The sequence below is a fragment of the Boleophthalmus pectinirostris genome, unplaced genomic scaffold, assembly GCF_026225935.1.
Source record: "Boleophthalmus pectinirostris isolate CB_2022bp ecotype Guang Dong unplaced genomic scaffold, ASM2622593v1 HiC_scaffold_15, whole genome shotgun sequence".
NCBI lineage: Eukaryota > Metazoa > Chordata > Actinopteri > Gobiiformes > Gobiidae > Boleophthalmus > Boleophthalmus pectinirostris.
The window spans coordinates 18,354,442-18,380,886 of NW_026571070.1; the positions used below are offsets into that span (position 1 = coordinate 18,354,442).

At 36.3% G+C, this 26,445-nt stretch overlaps 3 protein-coding genes across 4 annotated transcripts; all 3 read right to left on the minus strand.

The window, feature by feature from the left end:
• Window positions 1–1,087: 1,087 nt before the first annotated feature.
• hnf4g (hepatocyte nuclear factor 4, gamma) lies at window positions 1,088–14,412 on the minus strand. Of its 2 annotated transcripts, none has more exons than XM_055150876.1 (11): window positions 13,718–14,412; window positions 9,528–9,693; window positions 8,883–8,977; window positions 8,358–8,467; window positions 6,677–6,826; window positions 6,509–6,596; window positions 5,440–5,592; window positions 5,041–5,090; window positions 3,500–3,686; window positions 2,803–2,922; window positions 1,088–2,276 (listed from the first exon to the last, which is right to left on the minus strand). In XM_055150876.1, exons 1-11 carry the CDS (start codon window positions 13,746–13,748, stop codon window positions 2,152–2,154), a joined length of 1,275 nt encoding a protein of 424 aa, XP_055006851.1. In that variant the 5' UTR covers window positions 13,749–14,412; the 3' UTR covers window positions 1,088–2,151. The 2 variants fall into 2 exon arrangements, with proteins under 2 accessions (XP_055006851.1, XP_020781341.1); XM_020925682.2 differs by lacking the exon at window positions 13,718–14,412 and adding an exon at window positions 10,253–10,879.
• Window positions 14,413–14,699: 287 nt separating this feature from the next.
• On the minus strand, window positions 14,700–17,658 carry LOC129408099 (probable G-protein coupled receptor 141). The gene is made up of 2 exons (XM_055150877.1): window positions 17,449–17,658; window positions 14,700–16,498 (listed from the first exon to the last, which is right to left on the minus strand). Exon 2 carries the CDS (start codon window positions 16,469–16,471, stop codon window positions 15,593–15,595), a length of 879 nt encoding a protein of 292 aa, XP_055006852.1. The 5' UTR covers window positions 16,472–16,498; window positions 17,449–17,658; the 3' UTR covers window positions 14,700–15,592.
• A 1,714-nt stretch (window positions 17,659–19,372) lies between these two features.
• On the minus strand, window positions 19,373–26,325 carry pign (phosphatidylinositol glycan anchor biosynthesis, class N). Its single transcript, XM_055150875.1, is given in 30 exon segments — window positions 19,373–19,621; window positions 19,746–19,798; window positions 19,887–19,929; window positions 20,141–20,214; window positions 20,348–20,423; window positions 20,562–20,617; window positions 21,273–21,359; window positions 21,435–21,537; window positions 21,621–21,723; window positions 21,885–21,993; window positions 22,078–22,183; window positions 22,310–22,401; window positions 22,572–22,664; window positions 22,747–22,846; window positions 23,171–23,249; window positions 23,252–23,309; window positions 23,378–23,560; window positions 23,650–23,728; window positions 23,809–23,864; window positions 23,960–24,052; window positions 24,129–24,188; window positions 24,308–24,348; window positions 24,421–24,540; window positions 24,628–24,758; window positions 24,904–25,028; window positions 25,116–25,222; window positions 25,289–25,387; window positions 25,511–25,632; window positions 25,713–25,947; window positions 26,043–26,325. Coding segments are annotated over 29 exon segments (2,799 nt in total). The 5' UTR covers window positions 25,940–25,947; window positions 26,043–26,325; the 3' UTR covers window positions 19,373–19,497.
• Window positions 26,326–26,445: the final 120 nt, after the last annotated feature.

Genomic DNA, 26,445 nt, shown 5'->3' on the forward strand with positions numbered 1-26,445 from the left:
AGAGCTCCCAGTTTGAATGGGCCAGTGTAAACAGCTACTTTCGAACGGTAGGGGTGTACGTTAGAGTTCAGAGGGGTAGTTTTACTGGGGTGAATTTTTGTTATTGTATTATTTTACAGATTACTAAACCATTTGAAATATGCAAGAGAAAACAGCAGCATCTTTATCAAACTCTCTCCATGGTTTGTGGTATTATAGAATTGGGTTGTCAACAAAATCAATGTCTTTAGTAATATTAAAACTAGCACTGAAAAAAAATCTAGTGTAACATTGTAACATTAAATAAACTAGGCATACAATTTTATGTTAAAAATGTTCTCAAAATGTTTGCTTAAAGTTGTAGTATAGTGACAACAGTAACAGAATGGAACTAGTAAACATAACACTGATATTGCAGCATGAACAGGTGGAATCTGCTCATACATGTGCTGTGATATGGATATTCTTTATGCCAAATGCCCTTCCTGAATGCAACTGCCCAAAGTTTACATTGCTTTTTGCTCCAATAATATAGCAGTGGTAGTAATAGCTTCAGCATACACATTTTTACTTACAATTTTGTGACATACACTGCATATACACTCATAATTGCAGGTGGTGTTTTTTTTGGCCCTAGCCTTTTTCGTTGTTGTTGAAATGAAAATTTGGCTGCGGCCGCATTTCCACCCTCTTCCTCCAAAAATAACTTGTATTGTTTTTACGTAAACACATAATACAGACAATAACAGCTCCCAGTTTTATTCCCCCAGTTCAATCCACAGCTGCATATATCACTGAGTTGCAAACAAAATCACTAATTTTGAAGCTCACTTCCAGCATACAGCCATACATAAAGGTTTAGAGGCGTTTTGTATCGGACAGATACAGTTGTAGGCAAAGCTACTTTTGATTTTAGATGAGCAGCATTATCCAGCCGTGCCGTCTCAATAGCCTGCCAATACAAGCGCTCTATCTGGGACCAGTGGAAATACAGGGAGCATGATGACTTCCATAAACAAAGTAATAGACAAACCACACACTGGATTACTGCCAATGGGGAGGCCATATTGAAATACGCATCTGTCAATTTTACTTTGTTTTGGTCAAAATTGTGTTGATATTTTAGGAATGTGAGGAAAAAGAATGCATTTAAAAATGATTCGGTGTCTGACTGGTTGAAAATTGCAAAGGGACATCTCTTTTTCGATCTCACTATTTGCAATGTTTGGACAAAATAACAAAACAATTGTTAACAATCAATGAACAAAAAAAGAAGGATGCTCCAAGATATTGTACTTATTCAAAACTTTACTCAATAAAAGCAAAAATAATGAGATAAATGAATAAATTGATAATAAATAAATTGACTTAAATATTTAAAATCCTGGTTAAATTATTTTGGCAGTGTGTTTATGTTAGTGGAGCTACACTCTTCAAACTGATTGTAAGTACACAACAAAAATGTGGCTCAGTTCAATAGCTGTATTCCCTAAACACAAAAATTACTAAATTAAATAAAAAGTATACAATATACACAGCTTTTGATTAACATCTCTTTTCAAATGTACATATGATTTTTTTTACATGGATTTAAGGCACTAAAATAATAACTATAATGCAAAAATGCACCAATACATTTGTTGATTAAATTAATAACAAAAATAAACTTGATAAAACACATTTTACTTACACTGACTATCAAAAACAGATTGTGAAATGCTCTAAAAAAGTTGTAATCTTGTTTCCTTAAAGTCATAAGTTGCATAAGTTTAAACAATAAACTTCTTTAATGCACTTACAAAATGTAATAAATTACTTAAGTAAAAGTATCAGTAGTTACTGTGTACCTCTTTTGTGAGAGGAAAGTCGAGACACAGAGTAGTGTTTTAGGTTAATGAGACCACAAAAATGTCTAGCTTGTTATGTTAAACCCTGGTGAGCTGTTCCATTATTCCCCCTCATTGAAACAGTGACATGCTGAAGTTGGGAGATTGCTACACATAGCGGCTTTAATTACATTTTACTTATTGTTGTGCGCCTGATGGGAGTCGCTGCATTACGACCCCTGACCGCACTCTCCAAACACGCTTTACTTTCATCATTTTCCACCATGACTGGGATGATAAATGAGAGGGGGAAATATCAGCGCGTTGGCAGAGAGCAGAGAAGAAGTCAGGAGTCGGGCTGAGCGGAGGGGGAGGGGCTGGTGGGGGGACAGAGGGGCGCGGAGAAGGGCTTGTACATCTCTGCAGTAGTCGGACCCTGCGGAGGAGAGGGGATGGGCGTGTCCGGAGAGGCTGAAATACAAAAACAGTGTACCTTTAATGACAGATGGAAAAGTAAAATAGTCAAGTTTGTTATTATTGGTGTTAAAAAGTTGCCACAAATTCACCTTTACACTACAGTTCTAACTACTGTATTTATCCATCCATTATTATCCATTATGATATTATGTTTAAATTACTGTTGAGAATTCAAATGTTTTTTGTGTTCGTTACTGGAAGCTGTATGATTTTTCAAGATACACTGTTGTTTTATGCCATTTAGTTTTTAATATTGCACAGAATAAATCATACTTCTATCAACTTTCATTATGGTAGTAAATTAAACATTTCTATATTACTTGCTTAAGGTCTTTTTTAAACCTTTGTGTGATGAGAGTAGCACAAAATAAACTTCAGTTATTCAAGTTCTGTATTTAATAAAATGTCAGTGAAATTCAAGGAAGAAAAGCTAATCAAGTGTATACATATAGCTTGCCATTTCTGCCCAGTTGCCAGTCAGCACATGCATAGTGCATGACTTTAATGGTTAATCTCTTACCTAGCTGTGCAGAGTGTGTTACAGGCATAGCACTGATGACCAGAGTGTGTCCCGTCACAGGGTCCTGTGCCAGCTGGGTGTGAGTGGGGTGGTGCAGGTGGGCCGATTCTGTCGTAAACCCTGAAAACAAACAGGAAGTATGCATTACATGATAAATCATGATAAGTTGTATAGCGTAAATAAAGTTTTGTACCAAAGTATAAAACAAAATGTCCTCTTGAATCCAGTGTATACTAAACCATTTTAAATGTGTTTATAATTAATTCTAAATGATGTATCATTACCTCCATTCTTTTAGACCTATTGGGCCTATAAATTGACTATGCAGGTTAAAATTACTGTATACTTCTCACTCAGGAAGAATAGTATCGGGCATCTGTGTAATCCAGTGCTTAATTTAATGTAATTAGAGTAAGTATATTTTCTTCAAATAAATAAATAAATAAATAAATAATCTGAGTTTCAGTACAGTACAGTAGCCAGTAACTATACGATTTACCTATACATCAACAAAATGTGAAAAGCAATTGTATTATTGTGTGCTATCTCTTCCAATACAGTATCCAAAGCACAGTTAGTTGGTGGTTGTCTGCTTTGGCCTTGTCCGTTTTCATGTCAATCACCGTGGCGGTCATTAGCCGTGGGTGTGCTGCTGAAGGTCGGCCATATTTGGAGAGGTCAGAGACAGCGGGCTCACCTCCCAGCAGCATCTCCTGCAGAAGGTTGTCTATCTTGGCTAGGCCACAGAGCTTAATGAACTGAAGCTGTTCGATCATCTGCCACGTGATGCTCTGTACGGTGGGCAGCAGCAGTAACAGCTCCCCAAAGCGACCTCTGGAGTCGTACTGGCGGTCATTAATGTAGTCTTCCAGGCTCATCTGGACCTAGACACAAATACAATGTTTAGATTGTGTCTAAAATATACAACTACCTACAAAACTAGTTTAGGTCTTTCTTATTTTCTCAGGCAAATTGATTAGTCTTGCAGAATGTTTTGTGCCAGAACAACTTGGCACACACAACAGTATAAAAATACATATTTTTGTACCACTTTGTTATAACTACACCATAATCTGCCTTAACAAAGCATGAACAAATGCTCAATTCATGATGAAGAAAGAGTTTATAATGGTTCAAAAGGTTACTTTATTGGTAACCAGCAGGTAATTTTTTTTTTGACTGTGATTCAGCTCATTCATTCACATCCACACATCCGTATCTAGAAAAGTGGCAACAGTTAAACAATAATACAAGTACGCCATATGTGCAAAGGGAGCATAAGTTAGATAAATATAATAATATCACTGGTTCAGAGCAGAGTTATTATTATTAAGAAGGATTCAGGCTTACTACTTAGTTAATCAAGGGATTCTGGCGAGGAGTTAGGATACTGGATATCTGTTATGTATTATGTTGATGCTTTTTAAGGCTAAAAACTAAAACATGTTCAAATATATTGCGATAGCATAGTATTATAACCAGTGATTTCATGTCTTACTGTAACCTGTATGTATTGGACGGTCAAAGAACATTTTGTCCTCAATGTTAACATATGTTGAATTGTAACAAGTTTTTACATGTGCCAAATTGTGATGCGTAGACAAATCGATCAGACCAGTGCAGCTCTGGAGGGGTGTTCCCAGTTTGCAGTGGTCAGTATTTCTCAAACAGAGTTGAACTGAAAGCAGGTGATGCAAGTTTACTGTAATTCAAGACTGGCTCATGTCAATAAAAACAACTACAGCACAGTATAAATAATTGAAGACATTAATTCTACTTGGTATTAAAAATAAATACATGATATATGATAGTATCAGAATAGACAATATTGCATGTATAATGTAAAAAATGCACTATGTAACTTTTGGTTGTGGTCCATCACCTGCTTGTTTGCTTCGCCTGGAATGTTCCACAGTCTAACATTAAACAGCTCTCCCTTACATTAAATTACAGGTGGTTTTATAGCTCAAACTAACTAGAAAAACAGGCATTCTAACTGTGAGCGGGGTTGCCTCTCTGCAGATCAGACCTGTAATTTGGTCTGGTTTGGACTCCGTGAAGATAGAAAGGTTTAATACTATATTGTGAAACTTTCCAGACAAAGCAATAAGCATTTGATGCACCCTCCACCAGAAAAGTTACACAATGCACTTTTATCAAATAGATATCTATTAACATAACACATAACATTCTGACCAGCAGAAAAAGGTAGATATACTGTTGGTGGTGGATTTTTACCTGCAGTCTCATGGCCTTGATTTTGGATGGGTCCCTTAAAGACTTTGCATCTGCAGATTAGAAAACAATAGGTTATATTATAGGAAATAAGAAAGGATCAACAGCAATGAAAAAGTAATCCAGGCTGATGCCTAAAGTAATGGAAAATACAATGTAAAGTTAAATGGTAAACGGTCACACTTCGACAATATGAAAAAGGCAGGCAGGTACAGATAGTACTAAACACTTTGAAATCCTGGCAAATAAGGAGTCTACACTGAAATCACAAAGGAGTTTAAGAATTTATGTTTTGGCAATAAGGCCTATAGATATACACTTTAAACATATTGTAATGTAATCTTTGAAGGATCAAAATAACATGGCTGTAACAAATGTATACTGTTTGTTCAATGGTATTACCTGGGTCAAAGAAGACAATAGCTTTAAGTGCGGCATATTCGTTTTCATCAATCTGAATATCTTGGAAAGGCTGAACCAACTCATCCAGGACTCGATTGGCCACTCGAGAAATCTCTGCCTCTGGACTGTTTCTGTGAATCACGCACCCGTTACCTGCAGGAACACATTCCACTGGTTACTACGCTGACACTTTAACATAGGGCTGAGCAATTAATACACTTTTTTAAACAAGACTGAGATTCAAACATTTATAATTGTCAATGATATACCTCTTCTTTAATTATGAGATAAACAATCAGTAAAAACATGTAGTTTGGAAACTTCATGTTCTGCTTAGAGAATAAAATTTGACTTTGTGTTAATCATTGGCATTTATGTTTTTTTTTTACTTGTTTCTTCAAAGCTACTGCAAAAACATGTATATTTACTGTGAGCGAGCCCACCTCTCCACAGATAAATCCTGTAACTTGGCCTGGTGATATGACCTAACTTGTTGCCATGGAGAAGGTTAAATTATTATTATTAAACATACATGGAGTCAAGCAGGTGACGGGCCCTCTACCAGAATATAATAAGATAAAATCTAATCAAATTGGAAATTGTGATTGATCAATTTTTTAGTCCCTAGTTGATGATAGAAAACATGTTGGTCATTAGGCCTTGAATTTAAAAGTTAATCTGCATCAGTCATGTAATTTATGTAACAAAGATAACTACAATAACTATGAACTACGATGCAATACTACGATTTCTACTTCTGCAACAGTACTTCCCATTTTTCAGAAGTAGATGTTAAAATACAGATTCCATCGCATTCACAGCTAAAAAAAAAAACATACTTTGTCTATGTATGTGCCAATGTTTGTGGTCATCAGTTCTATCCACAGAATGAAGCAGAGAAATGAGTCATGCATTTTACACAATAAACTTTTGAAGTTGCGGTGAAACTGAAACTTTAGGTTAATCATTCCCCGCTAGCAAAACACTTCATCAGTTTTCACACTTCAGTGCAGAGCCACCTGACTCAGAGCTCATACAAATAATACAGTATTCAACCACCAGCACATACCTAAGAGCAGAAAGTCCTTGAACGGCATTGACCTCTTGGCGACCCCAAGCAAGAGGTGTTCCCCCGCATGGGCTCTGAGGAGGCTAACCTAGAATCAACAACATAGACATACATTAACCTTCAGGGTCAAGAAGCCAGTGAGAAAACAGGAGATGGTGTCAAATTCACCTGGTCATCCAAAGGTAATTCACCAAATGCAGGAATGTATTTTGCCCACTCCACCAACACCAAGAGCTGCTGCCTCATAGAGTCACATACATCTGAAACTGAGGCTGACTTCTGCTCTGCCAAGTCCCCCAGGACCACTGGAGCTGTGATCTGCAAGATAGAGGTCTCTGTTTGTTAGTTGTAGTTCAAAGGTAATTGTCAGTCATAGGGATGGGCATGATTAATCGATTAATCGATAATTGATCATAAAGAATTTCATCGATTACGTTCATTTTAATCGACAAACCGAATGTAGGTTGCTGTGCGTAGCGTGACCAAACAGGGGTCCGTACATGTAGCTCTTTGCACTCAGAAGGAGCGAGACACAAACAGTAGGTCAGTCTGCAACGCAAATGCGTATTTAACGATGACTTGTACAAGAAATTCCACGCTTTCCGTTGCGTTCGGGACAAGTGTGCGTCCATGTGCACAGTGTACAAAGCAGCACATATGTTTCGGTGTCCAGTGGGAAAAAGCTTTGCCAGGTGAGAGTCGCGCAATGTCAAAGACGAGTCCCAACCTCCCACCTCTCGTACTGTGTCCTGGTTTTGACAAACGCAAATATGGTCACACTTAACTGTATTCCACTGAATAATGTCTTTTAATCCAACAGAAGTTGACCGCATCAGCGACACAAGAGCTGTAGTTTTATCTTCGCTGAGTTTTTGCAAATTAGCGATGCGGTTTTAAGTTTCGTTTTTGTGAGAGTTGCGCAAAACTGCGTTAAACACATTATAATGTCAAACGGATTGATGTGGCTCTAGAGTCGTTACGGTTTATATGTCGTAAAGTTGAATTTATGTATGCAGGTTAGTAGTGCAGATAGTAATAATAATGATGATAATTTTAATATAAACACGTTAATGATTAGTCGATAATCGATCGTTAATTCTTCCGACGATCGATTAAGAAAATTTAATCGAATGCCCATCCCTAGTCAGTCAGACCATTTCACTTCATTTTAGTATTATCAAATTTTAGTGTTTTTGGATACGTGCAAAGATACTGAGCATTAATACAAGCACTACTAGACTTTTTCCACTGGCATTTTCCTTATCATGACATTAAATCATTTATTTTTTTAGAGATATTTATCCTATTATTATCTTATTATTATAATATAAATGTGAATGATATTAGTCTTTCCTAGTATGGCAAGTGTTGGGGAGTAAATACATGTATCAAAAATATGTATTCTGAATACTAATTCTGAATTTAACTGTACTGCACTGTAACTGAGATTTTTTAATCAAAGGAATACTTAGCAGTACTTCATCACACAATATTGGCTTGCATAGTATTAGTAAGAAAAAAAGAAAACACTGCTCTTACAATGCGTGTATGTGCAGTTTTCCTTCTGTAATAAGACATAAATGAATGCATAACAAAGAGTGCAAGAAAAATCAAGCTGTTTGAAATTATATGTCATGTTTTTTTCTCTATAATATAATGCAGCTCAGTCTAAAAGTATACAGAATAGTGTACTCTGATTGGCACATGTATCAGAATATGTTACAAAATACATGTTAATGCAGGTATTCAGTATTCTGTAACTAAATACATTTATTCAAGTATTCTTCCCACTGAGTATGGTCTGTATTTTCCAGTGAAGCGTGAGTCAATAATATGCTTGCTTAAGTACCTGTTGCGATAGTGATTCAGCTTGAGCCAGAATAGTTATAGGTGGAAGGTCTTGTGATTGATCTTGGATAGTTCTTCTTGAGCTTATCCGATCTCTTTCATTCTGTACAGCTGTAAACAACACAACATAATGATATGATAATCACTCACAAACATCCTATCTTTATTCTAGTTATCAGAAGCAACAATAAAATCCTATATATAGTGTTAAAAGTGCTTAGTTATTGTACAGTAACTAGGTTTAAAACATGACATCATGCAGGCACCAGATCTATAGAAGAGTTTTACATCTGTCAAACGTTAACCAGTGACAATCTTGAACAACATGTTTAAATAACCCATGATTAGGCTCCATAAAACCATGTGCCAAGGTTATACCCATCATAAATGGGCAGCACTCAGGAACTTTTATGACCAACATTTTTCAGGCATCTTAAAGCAGATTTGAGATTCCCTGACAACACCCTTTTGAATAAAGAACCACTCCTAGATCTCCAATAATAACTTCATGTTTGACTTCCTCTACCTTCTTTCTTCATTCCAGCCCTGAAGCATTTGTTAAGTCTGCAGAAACGGCATTGGTTCCTCTTATCTTTGTCCACAATGCACTGTCGGTTGAACCTATAAAGGGACATACAGGTAACACTACTGTATATGGCTTTACAGACAGCTCATATGTGATAAAATGTACACAATTAAAATGGCATTTGTAGCACAGATAGGATTCAATAGCTTGACTAGCACTTGCAGTTAACTAACTCTGACATTATTAATCACTGATTGCTTATATAACTAACCTGGCATTACAACATACAGCTTAACATACACATTTTCTACATTAATAAACACAACTGAGTCATGGACAGTACAAATTAATTCATATTTTGTATAATAATCTTGCTAAAAGAAATGTGTATTTATTCCTGATTAATACTGGACAATTATTATATTTCATTTCCATATTTACTTTAGAATCATTGTATCTCAAGGCTATGTATTCATGGGTTACAGCTTCCTGTTAAAGGCAACATTTTGAGAATATTACCATTCAAATACTTTTTAAATTAATAGCTACGGAAACATTATTCTGAAACCCATGGATAACTTGTGCATAGCTTGTAATGTAGCAGTATATTTGACAGTGTATAATCCCATTAAGAGTCTTGTGTACCTGCAGGTGTAGATGTGACTCTTGCGTATGGACCTCCTGAAGAAGCCCTTGCAGCCATCACAGCTGGAGGCCCCATAGTGTTTGCCTGTGGCCTTGTCTCCACATATGGCACAGTTACTGCTCATCCCGTCTGCACCAGGCACCCCCAGCTCTGTAGGCATGCTGTCTGCAACACACACATCCAAGCAATGTTAATATTCATACATAAAGATAATAGAACTGCAAGGTGTCAGAAATATGCATGCGTATATCAAAATGAGTCTCAATAGTCAAGATTTTAAGTTACTATTTTAATAACAATAATAATAACATAACAAAAATATAACATTTCTTCATTAGACACTCCTCAAATCTGTTATGATAAGGCTTATTATGGGCTTGGCGATGCATGCAGAGGTGAACAAATACCTGAATAACATACAGTATATTGAAGAAATAGGATAGTGATGTCATAAAGTCATTGATTTCGACAACACACTGTGATACAACCATACAACTCACCACTTCAATAAAATACAATGTATGTTTTGAATTGATATGTGCATGTCTCCTCACAAATTGGACATCAATAAGTATCATTACCCCATAACTACGTGTAATCTATTGTAAATGATTGGCAATGGGGTTACAAACTAAACTGGAGTAGTCTATAAAGTTAGTAAAACTCTACAATATCTGAGCCAAAAAGTGTCAAAAAAGTAGTAAATATTCTGTCGGCATCTTACCTCCTCCATAGAGAACCTCTGCATTCTCAAATCCCAGTGTGCTGTATGAGGGGTCCAGGCCTTCACAATAGTTTGCTACTTCCATTTCTAACAGAGATCTACTCTGAGGAACAGGAGGATACTTCATTCCTAGTTCAGTCTCTCACTATCTTCCTCTTTCCTTACAATCACTCCTTTTTATTACATTTCCATCTATTTTCCACTGGGGCTCAGCCTATTGTAATTGATACAGACATACCTGAGGAGACACCTGGTATAAAATATCTATAAATGTGTCTGATTGGCTGAAAAATGGAGAGTGGGTGGGGCTATGGTTAAGACTTCTTGCCTTATTGCAGGTTACTTATCTTGTCCTTCTACTCCCTTATCACGCAGATAGATAAACAGCTATGATTCTATTCTGATTTGTTCTAATCATTTTTGCTAAATTACTTGTATTTATGATCAAATTTACTATATTGTGACATTTTTCAAGTATTGTGTTCGTAGCAAGAATAACAGAGGGTTCTTTAAGACAATCAAAATGCATGCTGTTGTCAGAGTGCCCTGGGCCTCCTAATCTAATCAATAGTGGAGTGATAGCAGCACTACCTCTGCAGATACAATCTATAAAGACACAGAGTGAAGTGGAAAACACTGATAACTTCCATTAACTCTTCCTCAAACATAATTCTTGGAGTCACAGCTTACTACAATGTACTTGTACTTACTTTGTCTTAATCAGGAGTCTTACTTTTTAGCCTAGACTTATCCTTGTGGGGTATTCAGTATTGCTGTTTGAAACTATGACACTATGCTATATTCAGTAAAAGATTTGAAAGCCTTAGTAGTAGCAGTAATAGTAATAGTAATAGTAATAGTAATAGTAATAGTAAGTAGTAGTAGTAGTAGTAGTAGTAGTAGTTTATGATGGTAAAAATAATTGTGGTACTGTTACTATACTGGTGCAGAAAAGTTGTATATTTATTTACAGTGGATTTTTTACACAAATGGCGAGAAAATATCTCAGTAGTTGGGCAGGAGCTACAAAAAGTATAAATAATATAAAAAATATAAGACTAAAACTGTAATGATCCATAAAATATTAAATAAAATATGAGACGTGCTATACTTTTTTACACCTTAAATTTCATACAGTGTCCTAACTTTTTTATTTTACGTAAAATTGGGTTTGTAGCTGATTGGATTGTAAAAATGTTAACTGCAGTGAGATGTGAGGTAGAGCCCATCTAAAGGACGATCAAGTAAACAAGTGAAACTGCTGCCAGCTAGTTGCCTCCTCAGTGTTCGCAGAGCCATAAAAAGCCTAATTTACGAGCAGAAACCAGTTAAAATGTCCCCATCACAGCCCCGGTGTCACTGCACTAAATCTTATTGTGAGGCTTAAAGGTAATCACCTCACTGCATTGTGTTGGAGGAGGCTGTAAATGATAAGAGGTTGCACTATAGGAGATTTGATGGTCTGTATCAGCCAATCACAAAAGGTGTGCTCAGAGCATGTGCTAAGATAATGCTATCACTTATGGTGCAGTGAGAGTATGAGTACATTAAAACTCATTATGGGGATGATATGAGCATTAAAATGTAATTACTTTTAAATGTTATGTTGGTATTTTTTGTGTATTAAAGATTAAAATAAAGAGATTATAGTTTAACCAGGCCTTACTCCTGACACATCACCTGTGTTTGGACAGAATAACTTCATACAGTCACTAAGAACATTTTGAACAGTGAATCTATTTACAGAATCAGATTAACATTCTGAAACTTGGTTACTTTTGATTAGGGGGATTCAGCTTTTTCTGCTCTGATACCGATGTTGATACTTTGACTCTAGATATCTGGTGATACCTGATACCTGCCGATACTAGGGCAGAGACTGAAAATATTATTTTATTTAAACACAAACTGCGTATGGTAAAAAATATCCAAATATGTTTTGTATTAATAAATTAATCACAGAACACCTTTGAAAAATACAAGTTAATTTTTATGAGGTGTTTTCACCCACATTAGCCAGTAAACATCCAAAATGAGATGTTGACTGAACCGATATCCTAGCCATCAAAATTTCCAAAATCGGCGCTGATATCTGAGCCAAAAGTAGGATGCACCGTTATGATACAGTATCATATCGGTGCATCCTACTTTTGGCTCAGGGCCAGTATACTTAAATTTGTATTTTCTAAGTTCCAGAACTTTTTATTGTAATTATTTGAGGAACATGTTTCAATAAATTTGTGCTTTAGACATTATAAATTGTGTTTTAAAGTAGTAAGCTAAGTTTATATTATAGAGGCTCAGTTTGATATGCATTTGCACAAGTTGTACCCAGAATTAGAAATATTTTCAGTAAGTGAATAACTTTTTGTTGAATCATTTTCAAAAATGTGTATATTTGAAGTACATCTTGTCTTTGTTATTTGACCTATCATAATGTGCGCTTCTAAAACCAAGTGGATTTACATCAAGACATTACCATGACAAGATTAAGGTTAACATGAGGTCAGTATTAATTATGCTAATGTTGACCCTAGCTCTTACATTTCTAGCAGAACACAAATTGAATCATGTGACAGGTGATGAGGAAGCCTCCTAGCAACAGAAAGCTTTGAGCCTCATAAACCCAGTCCTGACAAACCGTGTGTGAACTGCCCACTAGAGGCCTTACTGATACATCTGTTTAAACAACATGTGAGAACTCATACAGACCCAAATGTTACGGTCATAGGGAGATCTATTGGTTTTTTTCCATCACAATAAGCACACTAACAATAACGTTGCTCTAAATCCAAAAATAAAACAGAAACCAACTCGGCCAAAACTACAAACAACTTCAGTGTGTAACTTGCGTAGGCCTAAGTAATGTGACACTCAGTAATATAGAGAAGGGAGGCTGATTGGAAGATCTGCTATTGGGCTTCTCTAAGGTGAAACACAGGTCACACAAAAGAACATATTCTACTGATGACCTAACAATAAAAAAAAATAAAAAATCCCTCCTTTGGTACAGTGAACTTTTTGGCCATTCAGTAGTTTGAATATCTATAATAATGCTTTGTCAATACAATGCTTTGCCTTCCTCCTGTTATCGACACATTTCTTGTGAAGTGAAGTCACTGTCCGTAAAACTGAAACGCATCGCGCTATCACATGATCTTTATAGCTTTGTCTGCGTGACATCTTATCACTTTTAAAATGCTGTCTGTGCACGACGAGAGGTGAGAACACTGGCTCATTACTACTTACAAAATCTTACAAGCGAGGTTCGACACGCGCATGGCCTACGGAGAAGATTACCCCAGGTTCAAGTCAGACCTCATCACGACAAATTAAGCACTGAAAGACCAAGGTCTATTGAAATCACGTGACTTCGCAGACCACTTTAGTAAAAACAACAAACAAAACAAAACAAAAAACAGCCTTCTAAAACCAAATGGTGAAATGTGATAGAAGTGGTCTTACCTTTGCGCCTGTTTTCTTCTGTTATGTGCATTTAAAATCCAAGTGTAGCCAAAGAATTGCGCCCTGGGTGGGAACGGTTTAGCGCAACAAAAGTCTATCTAACAAGCATTGAAAATCAGGGAGTGCGAAAGGTGTGCAAGAGCATTGAAAGGAAATGTTGGGAGAAGTGAGTGGTCTATAATTCATGCTGCGACACATTTGATGGCGCCAACCATAGCCCCGTCATTAGATCGATTTACTAAACAAACTCAGCGCTGGGTGGGGATGCGTTAAACAGTAACCCGCTGCCATAAAACCAAAGGGAAAAGGCACGGCAGGTGAGGGTGTGCTGTGGGAGCTAACGTGAGTGAAGGAAGGACTCAACTAAGGTAATGTTTTACAGTGAAATAACAAGAAGTTATGAGTTAGACAATTATTTCACTTCGCATTCTTGGCTTTTGGTAATAATCTAACTATGGTGCTTTCAGTAGTCAAAAATACAACACCTCAAAACAAAAACTAATAAATATATATATTTATATATACATTTTATTTGTGATGCCCATCAGTTAATCAGATTGCAGTACAATCTCTAACCAGAAGATGGCACCAAAGACACACAAACTAATTAGATAAGTGAGCTATCATTTCTTTAAATCGCTGTTAAAACAGGTTTAAATGGATACTTACAACTAGTGGAAACAAACATGATTAGTATAATTACTCAAACTGAAATATGTGAACATTTGTTTATGTGAATAACCTAGACTACAGACCTTTAATTAACACTATTTTCACTGGGTAAGCTATGTTATCTGTCTATTCAAAACAGGCACTTCCTTTTTGTACTTCCTCTTTATGACTAGAAGTTATACTAAGAAAATTGGCTTATGTTTGAAAATTGATTTTAAAAGTACCCACATATCTAGATGAGTGAGAGGGATTACACTCAATTCTTTATCAACATGGTCACACATTTGAATTTACAGACCAAACAAAGATGTAATAATATATCAATACATTTATTTAATAATCAGAACATAGGAATGAATTATATTTGCAGTATTATAGGTGCACAGACATTCAAAGTACATTTCATAGTCATGCCAACCTCTCTTACTATCACCAACTCAACACTTTTTCTGACCCACTCCTCCTATTTGATCGTCATGTGAAGAGAACCAGTCTATGTTATGTCTATGTTATAATATTGTTTCCTCATAAAAAACATACCCAGAGTTGTGTTTTGTTTCATTCACATGTTTTTCACACAAACCCTGCATGTTTAAGAGTTCTTTTCTCAAACAGAAAACACTTCCACCTTGTGATGTCATGTGGCAATACAGGAAGTGCTCCACTGTGTTTTTACTTTAACTCCATACACCTTCACTAAAAATCATTTGAATAATTTCAGCCCTGGAATTGCCAGTCTCTACTAAACAAAAGCCAAATGGCTGTTAACTTGAAAAGTACCACCACATGACATCACAAGGTGGAACAGAGCATTATAAGCTGTGGAGATGTAGACAGACAAATAATAGTTACTCAAATATGCGTGAATGAAACGAACACAACTCCAGGTATGTTTTTGATGAAGAAACTTCATTCTAACATGGTTCAAAGCTCACAAGGGTCAATGTTAATATAGGACCTTCAAAGCTACCACCTGTAAGTCTATTTAAATCTATTTAGACCCCCTTCCCTCACTTGGCCCTCTCTGGGCTTCTTCTGCCAGGCCAAAGCTGGCACATACATAGCATCTAGTGGTATGTGTTAGGGCTGGGTTGACCAATGTAATTATAAATGGTAGCTTTAAAGGGACTGTAAAGCTACACATGAAAAAAAAAAAAAAAACAACAACAAAAAAACACAAACAAAAAAACAGCTAGTTAGCTACTAGCTTAGTCCTTTACAGAAATAGCACCCAAAACATGTTCTTCTCCCCAGGAAGGTGAGTGCGTCCAAACAGTTGAAAGTCGTGAGGCTCAGGAACACTTCATTGACGTTCTCCAGATTGAGATGCTCTATGTAGTATAGTCTGAAAATATGGTAGGGGATGAAGGAAGCCACCATGATGAGGGCAAAACACAAACTTTTCAGCTGAGCACCAAACTCTTGCTGCAATGTGCACTTATCTCCAACCTTCTTGTACAAATCCAGTAAGACCTTTGCTTGCAGGACAGTTAGCACAGTGGTAGCCACTATAATAAATGTGCTAACAATATAGTTAAATACTTTGGCTGTAGTTGGTTCAATATCTTCCCCAAAGGTGAAACATGTTTCATTGCCTTTTTTACCTTGTGCTTTCGTACCATAGAATGAAGATACTACACAAGGGGCACTAACCAACACTATTATCCATACGGCAGCACTGACCAAGAGACCATGCAGCCTCCGAATTGAAGGCATATTCTCTGCTTTGTTGTAGAAACTCAAGAGTCGTGAGATTAAGATGATAACATAGAAAATAAATGACATGTACATATGAACGTGAATCATGCTGCTGATCACTTTGCACCAGTCTAGGCCCAGCTTCCATTGATGAGTGTAGTAGTAGTAGATCCTGAAGGGAACCGTAAGGAGGAAGACGAAATGTGTAAATATGAGGTTAAAGACAGCGATGGAGGTGAGGGAGGTGGTAGAAGGCTTCAAAACTTGCACGGTCAAGATGAAACATATCAACCCACTGATGAAAACACAGCTGTAGATGCCCAGAAGAACATTGTGGAACTCATCAGGCACAGCCGTGGAGTTTAGAGAGACATTCGTGTACATTGTGGTCTGAAGTGTGTTTGTATCCCTCTTAAAATGCATAACACAAAAACATGAAGTTAGCCTTTGAATTATATCAGAAAATACAGTAAAGCATAATTTGCAGATTCCCATCCAACATTTAAACTAATTACTCAAATGAGGTATACAAAATAATGTCATCTTTAAAGGTCCTATATTACTCAAAATGGATTCTTGTGATCTTTAAGACATGTAAGAATGTTGTTACCTCCTCAAAAACATACAGTTGTTCACACATATTTGAGTAATCCTTTATTATTAGTTTGTCTACATCTCCAAAGCTCAAAATATTCTGTTCCACCTTGTGATGTCACGTAGCTCTAGTTTTCAAGTTAACAGCTATCGTTTACCCTTAGTTTAGTAGAGATTGGCAATTCCAGGGCTGAAATTATCCAAATGATTTTAATTAAGGTTTATGGAGTTTAGAAACACAGTGGAGCACTTCCTGTTTTCCATTTGAGAGAAGAACTAAATATGCAGGATTTGTGTGTAAAATGTGCCAATGAAACAAAACACAGCTGCTTTTGATGAGGAAACAACATTATATTATAGATTTTAAAAAGAGCCTAATATAGGTCCATAATATAGGATTTGTCACCATAAGACAGCATATAAATAATGTAGATATTCAAAAAATGTGGATTGGAAACTGCAATGTTAATAATAAAAAAAAACAGTAATAATAGCATTATTATTATTATTATTATTATTATAGTCTTGGTCATTTTGTGCTTTATAAATTAATACAATTTAAAAATCATTTCTACACACTAAAGTGTACAGGTAACCAATAAAGTGAAGCTAAAAGAGGAGTTATATGATCTCTCTTTTAGATGTAACTTAAAAGACAATCAATATGCGATATCATATGCATTTTGTATATAAATAGTCGCATACATTTAGTAGTAGTAGTAGCAGTAGCATAAGCAGCAGCAGTAGAAGTAGTAGAGCTGATATACCTTTAGAATTGTTCCTTGCAGAAAAGAGTAGGAATCCTTTACTTTATCTGTTCATTGTCAGAAGTGTGATAAATATACGGCTCCCATCTTAAATAGTTCACAGATTCAAATCTCAACAGTGCAGCATCGTGAAGGGGTTGGTGTCTGTAGTCTGCGTCTAAAGCTTCAGTTTTGCATTTGGGCAGTACGCGTTTGTCAACTGTCCTCTATACAAAACAGGAGGTGATTTCACTGACAATGGGCCAACCTCTTCCTCATTCCTTTTGCCACATGAGTGGACTGAGTAGATAAAACATACCAACATGCATGAGACATTTCTATAGAACTATAAGCAAATCACTTTAACATATAATATGAATGATGTTGTGTGTGTATTTGCAAGTATCAGTTTTATTGCCATTGCAAGTATGTAAGTAACTGTTAGTTGTTAAAAAAAAAACAGTGCGTGAGATGTAAAAAGGATGTGGTTGTAACTGATGTTGTCACTTCATTATTTTTAGTCACTTGATCACTTCAAGTTTAAGTTTATCATATATATTCAGTGTCATTATGAAAACATCTTTTGAACACAATATGAACATGTGTAGTTCTGCAACAGCCATTCAGAATATGTTGAAAAAATTTAAATGTAAAACTTGTAATGGGATAGGTATACTTAAGCCTTTACTTTACCTTACTTACTACTTACTACAGCTTTGGATTCATTGCACTACTGTCAGTGTTGGGGAGTAACAGATTACATGTACCGGGATTACGTTATCAGAGTACAAATTATGAGTAACTGTATTCAGTTACAGTTACTGTTTCAATGTGTGGTAATTGGATTACAGTTACTTTGTTGAAATAAATGGATTACAGGGCGGTATTTTCCTGTTTTCACATTTTGGCTAAACCAGGACTAAACCAGGACTAAACCAGGACTAAAAGCAGGACTAAAACCGGACTAAATCCAGGACTAAACTAGGACTAAAACCAGGTCTAAAACCAGGACTAAACCAGGTCTAAAAGCAGGACTAAATTGAGGACTAAACTAGGACTAAAACTAGGACTAAAACCAGGACTAAACCAGGTCTAAAAGCAGGACTAAATCAGGACTAAATTGAGGACTAAACTAGGACTAAAACCAGGTCTAAAACCAGGACTAAATCAGCACTAAACCAGGACTAAACCAGGTCTAAAAGCAGGACTAAATTGAGGACTAAACTAGGACTAAAACTAGGACTAAAACCAGGTCTAAAACCAGGACTAAATCAGCACTAAACCAGGTCTAAACAATGACACCTAACAGTAGAGTGGACATAATTTAAGGCAACAGTGATCTTATATAAAAAATAATTTCTTCATCCATAATATTTTTAATATGGTAAAGTAAAGACTGGACTTTTTATTGTCTTTTAACAGACAAAACAAAACATCTTATGTTAAGATTTCCTGGTCTTTGCTTCTCTACAGCAAACAGTTGCTTATTCATTGGGACTTGGGCTCAACAGACAATTTGAAGAGAACAAACAAGAATTTTCAGGATGTGGTTGCTTCATTCATGTTGTTTTAAAAACCATGACAATATCAAGTAATCCAAAGTATTCAGATTACATTACTCACCTAAAGTAATTTAATGGATTACGTTACAAACTACATTTTGGGGTATGTAATCTGTAATCTGTAGAGGAATACATTTTAAAAGTCACCTTCCCAACACTGACTACTGTGTAATATTAATTTTTGTATAGTCTAAAATGTCCACATAAACTAAAGACACGGAAGTTAACACACACTGTACAATCATAAAGTCATAAATTTGATCATCTTTGATAACACACAAGTTCCTGGTTCATGTTACTGCTAAACTGGTGAGATTAGTTATTATGTATTTATTAATCATTAAATTGACTTACAGTGTACAGCAGTCCAAGTCAGTCTGACATTGTGACCTCAGTAATACCTTTATTTAAAACTACATATCTTAAATATCCAGTGTTTGTAGAAAAAAAAAAAAACTAACAAACAATAAAACTATTTAAAACAGTACTACAAATTTGACCATGTTGTTTATGGGTAGTGCATTTTCGACTTCCTCCACAGAACAAGTCTTTGAGAGGTGAGAATGTGCGTAACCACACTGAGAACCATGAGGAAGATGGTCATTGACATCACAATGACATAGTGACTGATGCTGCAAAAGCACAAAACACTTGTCAAAGCTGTGAAATTACTCTCTTTTTTGTTATGGGAAAAGTATTCTATATTAATATGTAACATATTCCTATTAAATTTAACAAAATGGTTACACAACTCACCTTGTGCCAATGTCTAACCAACTGCCATAGTCTTGAACCATGAAGAAGAAATGCTGAGGGGAGACAAAAAGATATAAGTTGATAAAATAAAATAAAATAAAATCCCGTGTAACAGAATATAAGATAAAGTTAGGGTCTTACCAGTGCCATTATATCAGAGATGACAAGAACAATGAGGAACAAACTGAAATAAAATAACTTAAGAAGTTAACAAAAAAATCAGAGCCCAGAAATTGGTAGTTAAACTATATATTTATGTACATTAACATTTTAAGGTGCTTATACTAGACACGGGAGCAATAGTTTTATAGTTTATTATTGAACATAAAAATAAGCACTGATGGATACAGATAACTATTCACAGATTGCTTCAAAGTCTGTTCAAGTGTTGTTACCTTCTTGAGGAAAGCTGTGTTGTTACTTGAATGGTCTCAAATGTGCACATTACAATGATGAATGGAATAATGACCTATGAAGAGACAACATAATTATACATATATTATATTTTTGACCAAAACGAGATAGTGGTGTAATAGTAAATGTGGTAACAGAATATATCAAAACATAAATCTGCAAAGGCTATACATATAAGAATTATGTACCTTCCACATCATGAGTCCCCCCATGATGAAAGGGTTAAAAACAGTGAGGAAACAGTAAACAGATGCAGGGTCAAAACTATAAAAAGAAGAAAAGTGGTCATGAAATTACCGTACGTGAGGTAATATACACAAATAATAAAAAATGTTACACTTCAACGGCTTCACTTCCTGTCAGTGACCACACTTAAAAGCACCAGATAAACCCCCTCTTCACCTGTTAATGGAAGCGATATTTCCTGTGCCAAAAAAAGCTGTGATGATAAAAAACACCTTAAAACAGGGTCAAGGATGAAATCTGTATCACAAATAAAATATATCTTTACTCTAGTACAATATTTTGTTTATTATACAACAACTACCGTATTTTCCAGGCTATTAGGCGCTCTGGATTATAAGGCACACTGTCACTGAATGGTCTATTTTTGAACTTTTTTCACAAATAAACCGCACCAGACTTTAAATGAAAACACAACAGTTAGATGCGTCAGTCGGACTTTGTTTGGCGCATTCACGGTGACTCTGGGCTTTGTTCAATTGTGGTGCTTAGGGAGGGTGTTGTATGGGACCGCTGGATTATTGGAGTGTTCGCAGTGACTCAGTTGTTCAATTGTGGCTCAGAGTGGCACATTGGACTCGCTTTTTCAGTTCATTCCTCCGTTCCATTCCTCCGTTCCATTCCTTGTCCGTGTGGAGTGATGAGCGTGGCTGCGGGTATTTTTCGCTGCACGGCTGCTGTCTGCTCCGCGCGTGTTTGCGTGCGCTGCTGGTGGTGCGGCTTTGTAGTTTACTGAAGTTGTGCTGGGACACCCGAGTGGATTCGTGTAAAGGGCGCTCTGGATTGCGGGATGCGCGGTCATTTTTTGATGTGGTTGGAGGCTTAAGAGCACGCCTAATAGACTGGAAAATACGGTCGTTTTAAGGATACAAAAAAGTAAGATCTCCGTATGTCGTCCAACTTCAGCTGGCGAATTTTGGTGATATCAATGTTGTCAGCAAAATCAATTGTTGAGATCTATTAAAACAAAAGAGATAAAACACTATAATTTTACAAAAGAGGGCTTTTAACATTGACATTATGACATTGTACCTCTTGCCTGCCAGATACACCTTGGGCGAGTAGTGCTTCTTGTTCATTGTTAATCCATATAAACATTAGCCAAGATAAAGCTGGAGGAAATAAGGCTTCTGACCTGAAAAAAAAAATGTTACTGAATTGTGTTTGTAGTCAATGGTATAGTAATACTTTGTAGTCAGTGGTATAGTAATACTTTACCCTGTGCTAAGTAGTAAGTATGTGGCTGTGAGAGACAGGAGTATACTGAGGAGACGATGGAAGAGACGCGTAGAGCTTAGAAGTGGAATAAGTATGGAAGAACCTAAAATGTTGAGAGAAAAATTCAAAGATGCACTAAATTAATTTAAATAACTGTGATAAGATCTACACTTTGAGTAACATCAGATTTTTTGATAATTTTGTTCAAGTCTGAATGCGTTGTTTTTATTAGAGATGGTCAAAGCTACTGAACACTAAACACACCTAATGTGGTCCAACTGATGATCTGACTGAGCAGTGGCAAACCCTGTTTCTGCTGCAGACTGGAATGTGTGAGTGAGGGAACGAATGCACAAACAGCCACGTGGATCATCTAAAACATATCAAAAACACAATTCAGGCTTCGACACTGTCATAGTTCAAATTGTGAAAAGTGCTTTTAGTCATCATTAAATACCTGAAAGAGTAGAAGCTTTATATTGCTGTGGTGCAGTGGTGTTTTGTGTCGTGATGACCAAAGGAAACATGAGGAAGTAAAAAGGACAAGAAGACCTGCACAAGAGCTATACAAATAGGTATTATTAATACAAAAAATACAAAATGCTGTTTGTTTTATTATAGTTGCAGTTTGATTGCAGTAGATTTGATCATTCAGAATAGATGATATGTCAGAATAAATTAGCACTTACACTAAATGCAAATTTGGCTCCCTCCCCACCACAGGCAACAAGGGGAAAATACCCAGACACAGACAACTCAGGAACCAGCACACGGAACGAACCTAAGTGGCAGTTAGTTTTGCAAGAAATTATTTTTACGTATATAAGGAAACCAATTAACTGAGAGACTGACTGACTTTGCATATTTACACATGACCTGTGGTTTAATATTAAACATATAATAGTTACAAATCTGGAATTTCCTGATTCTTTGAAATATGAAAATAATTACCTTGGCCTTTTCAAAAAGACCACAGAGGAAGGGCCAGACTGAGAGAGCAGCTAAGCCAACTGACAGCATGGCTCGGTGGAAGAAGCTCACCACCTGGTGGCAGTAAAGTACCATTAAACACACATCCAACAACATTACATTTATCAAGACAAATACCAAATATATATTCGCTTACCAGTAATTCAATTCCAAAGGTCACTAGCACAAAATAGCCCAAACATGTCCATACTGGCAAAGATGGAGCAGACTGAACCAAATTCACCAAGGTTCCAAACCTAAAACATAACATATAATAGCACAAAGATGAGGTTTTAGAAAGACAAAAACGCTTTGTTCATGTTTACACCTGTTGAATGAATGGAAACAAGAGCAGGTGAAAGGACCTAATTAAGCTCTTTGAAGCTGCACCGCTCATACAAAGATAATTATGTCTGAGGTAAATTCATTCTGTGAAATTGTGGGAGCTAGTGCAATGGGCTGCAGTGATATGGGATGATTGATATTTTCTGCCATTTATTCAACATACTGTATGATCCACAACCGTATAATGAGCTTGTGAGTTATTTTAGGTTTTTGCTGAGATTTGATTGAGTACTTACTCCTTTAGAACAGAATACCATACTGGGACCGGTAGTAGGCAGTAAATATAGTAGGTCAGTGGACTCCTTTGAATAAATAAAATATGGCAATCAACATTGCCACAGTAACGCAAAGCCTTGACAAATGAAATCTGGGTATCTGCAAACACAATATACTATAAGAAGTTACATTACATTACAAGCAAATAGAAACTCTTCTAAATTTACCTGTTTAGTGAGAGTGGGATTTCTCTTAAGGCTAGCATGGGTTTTTAGGACAACAAGGACAACATAGCTGATCCAGCCTACAAAACCAAGCACCACACTACAACCCAAGAAGAATCTGTCATACGTATGGTAGTAAGTTAGGCCTTTTAGGGAGTGAGAGATAAGAGACTGGCAGAGAGATATCTAGGGACAAAAACAAAACAAAACAATGTTTGTGGCATGCAATTATTATTATTGTTATTATGCATTATGATTATATAATTAACACTCACAACATCTTCAAATTTCTCCAGTTGAAACATTATTTTGATCTGGTTGACACTTTCTGCTTGTTCAGAGTCTGTTAAATGCCTAATGAAACAAAGAAAATTAAATAATTAGCAAGCATACACTATAACTACACTGACTGTGATTCTTAATATTGTACTTACTGGTATGGGGTAAATAGCAAAGATAAAGTAGTCTCCTTCTTCTGGATCATTTTCACCTGACAATTTGTAGCACAGCAAAAATAAAATGTATATTTTCAATAGTAGTATTACAGTTGTTCTTTTCATTACTATAGTATGCTAGATATTTTACCTTGTATTGTTCCAGCACTTGTATGGCATTAGTGTACATGCTTTCAGCTTTGAACCGTTTAGTGTTGTTTAGGTACTGAAGAGGTAGAACACCCTAAAGAAAGCCAATATCTTCAAAAACAAATAATGGGGTAATTTGCAATTTATGTGTTTATAGTTTTTATACTTACAACAGAATTCACAGGGAAATTAACACCAATCAGAGATGCCATAAGTGGAGCAATGTCAGCCTACATAAATATCCAGATTTTTAACATTTCAAACTAAGACACGATTATACATTATGCACAATGTTATTTATTTATTGTGTTAATTATATAAATTCTTGACCATTACCGTCATACCCTACCTGATTGACATCGACTCTACGAATATGTTCCAAATTCCAATCTACAGATAACAGAAGCAATAACTTAACAAAAAAAATCTCTAAGTACATTGACTTCCCTAAGTTTATCTTACCTTTTAAATATCCATCATTGAATGTTTGTGGTTTTGTAACGGTGACGGGGCCACTCACTCCTGCTCCCCAAGCGACCAGAGGTGTCAGAGTCTCAGAGGGGTGACCTGCTCCATGTGATCCTAAGAAAATAGAGAAATAAGAAAAATTGTGGCAACATTACATAAAAAACATCACATATAATTTTGTAAAACTGAGTGCTCGTTTACCCCAGTTAGTCATGCCATGATCAGAGGTGAAGACATAAGCTGTTTTCCCATCATGTCCAAAGAAATCTTCAACCATAGACACTAGCTCAGATACACCAGTGTCTACTAAAGCTATGTTGTTCAAATACTCTCTAAACAAAATAAAGAAAATATAATTGGTTAGTAGCATATCAAAAACAGCATCAAGATATTGCAGATTGTGTAATGGTATAAATGTGTATGTGTATGTGTCTGTATTCCAAACAGAGATACAAAATAGTGTATCACGCAACTTACTGTGACATGGGCCGGTGTGCGTGTCCATTTGTATCAAGACCCAACAAATGAAGAAAGAAGACATTTTTGTCCTCATGTAAAGTGGCATTTAGACTGGAGTTAAATTTGGCAGAATCAAAGAATGACTGTAAGAAGGATAATATAATGAAAAAGACATTAAATAGAGTTGCATATATTAAAACATGTTTGTGAACGTTTTGAAGCTGTCCTACTTTTACTTGGTTAAAAACCCATCTGTCCAAATTTGAAGCATCTGTAGAAGCAAAGTCCTCCTCCACGGCTGGGTAAGTGTGGGTATAAACATGATTCCCAGTGGCACCTATAAAAACAAATGTCCATTTAAGTCACAATTGCAGCTTTATCTAAATTCGTTCATATTTTGCACCTTTGGCAAACATTGGCAAGATGTCAGGACTGCCCCAGCTCCAAGTGTGTCTGCTCTCATTAAACACAGAGTCAAATTCCACTGGGTTTTCCTTCCAACCTGAAAACATGCAAAACATAATTTATACTTGCCATGGATTCTACCTGGACGACTGCGGGATTTTTCACACAAATTTATACTGAAATAAGTGTATTTTAAAGTAATGCACTTGTATGCACCAACCTTTGGCAACTGCACTGACATCTTCATAGAAACCAGCTATAAGAGCTACATGGCCAGGTCGAGACTCAGTGGGCACTCGTGTATGTGACACACCCCATGTACCACTATTTTCTATAATATTCCTAAAAGACAATACATAAATATGATTAATTACACAATAACTTCTTGGAAAGGAGATGCATTTACCTTCCTGAGTCACAACCTGATATATGGAGCTCTAGATGAACCATTTGGGAGCAGGGAGAATAGACTGTCTGCCCTGAGTCCATCGGCCACCATGAGAACCAGTCTAGAGGCAGGTGGTTCAAGTAAAGTAGCCTGGGGGGTCATGCCATGGACCAAGGGGGATGTGAAGTAGATGTCAAAGATGGACAAGAAGAAAACCACATGGACTGTCAGCCCAATAAGGAGAAAAGTGATCATCCTCATTTTTCACCCTAAAACATAAACAAAGTTAATTTCCTTCTATTGGCTTATCTGTTAAAACAATGGATAGTTAAAGATTGTTGCATCTTGCAGCTACTAGTTTTACCTGTTATAGATAATCCAGTCAAGGATGTCGTGAACTTGAATGAAGAGGAAGGCAACAACATTTTACAACATCTATTCAATTTGTAAATCTTAACGCCACACTGTCCTCTGTACCCTCGCCAATTATAAAAGATATACCTAAAAGCTGACAGGTCAAAGACTTCTTATGCACGACAAGATTACAGCAGGAGCGTGCTTCACAAAACCCGATTTAAGAAGCTTAAACCAGAAATTCAGGTGCCATGAGCAGCTACTTCCTTGTTGTGCTTTGACTTGTGACGATTCGAAACCAAATGCATTATGGGACTTGTAGTTGGTCTAAGATTTACCCTATGGGCTTGCCGTAATCACTCGCTCAATGTTTGTTTCAAAAGATTTATTAATAACTGTAATGCATACCACAT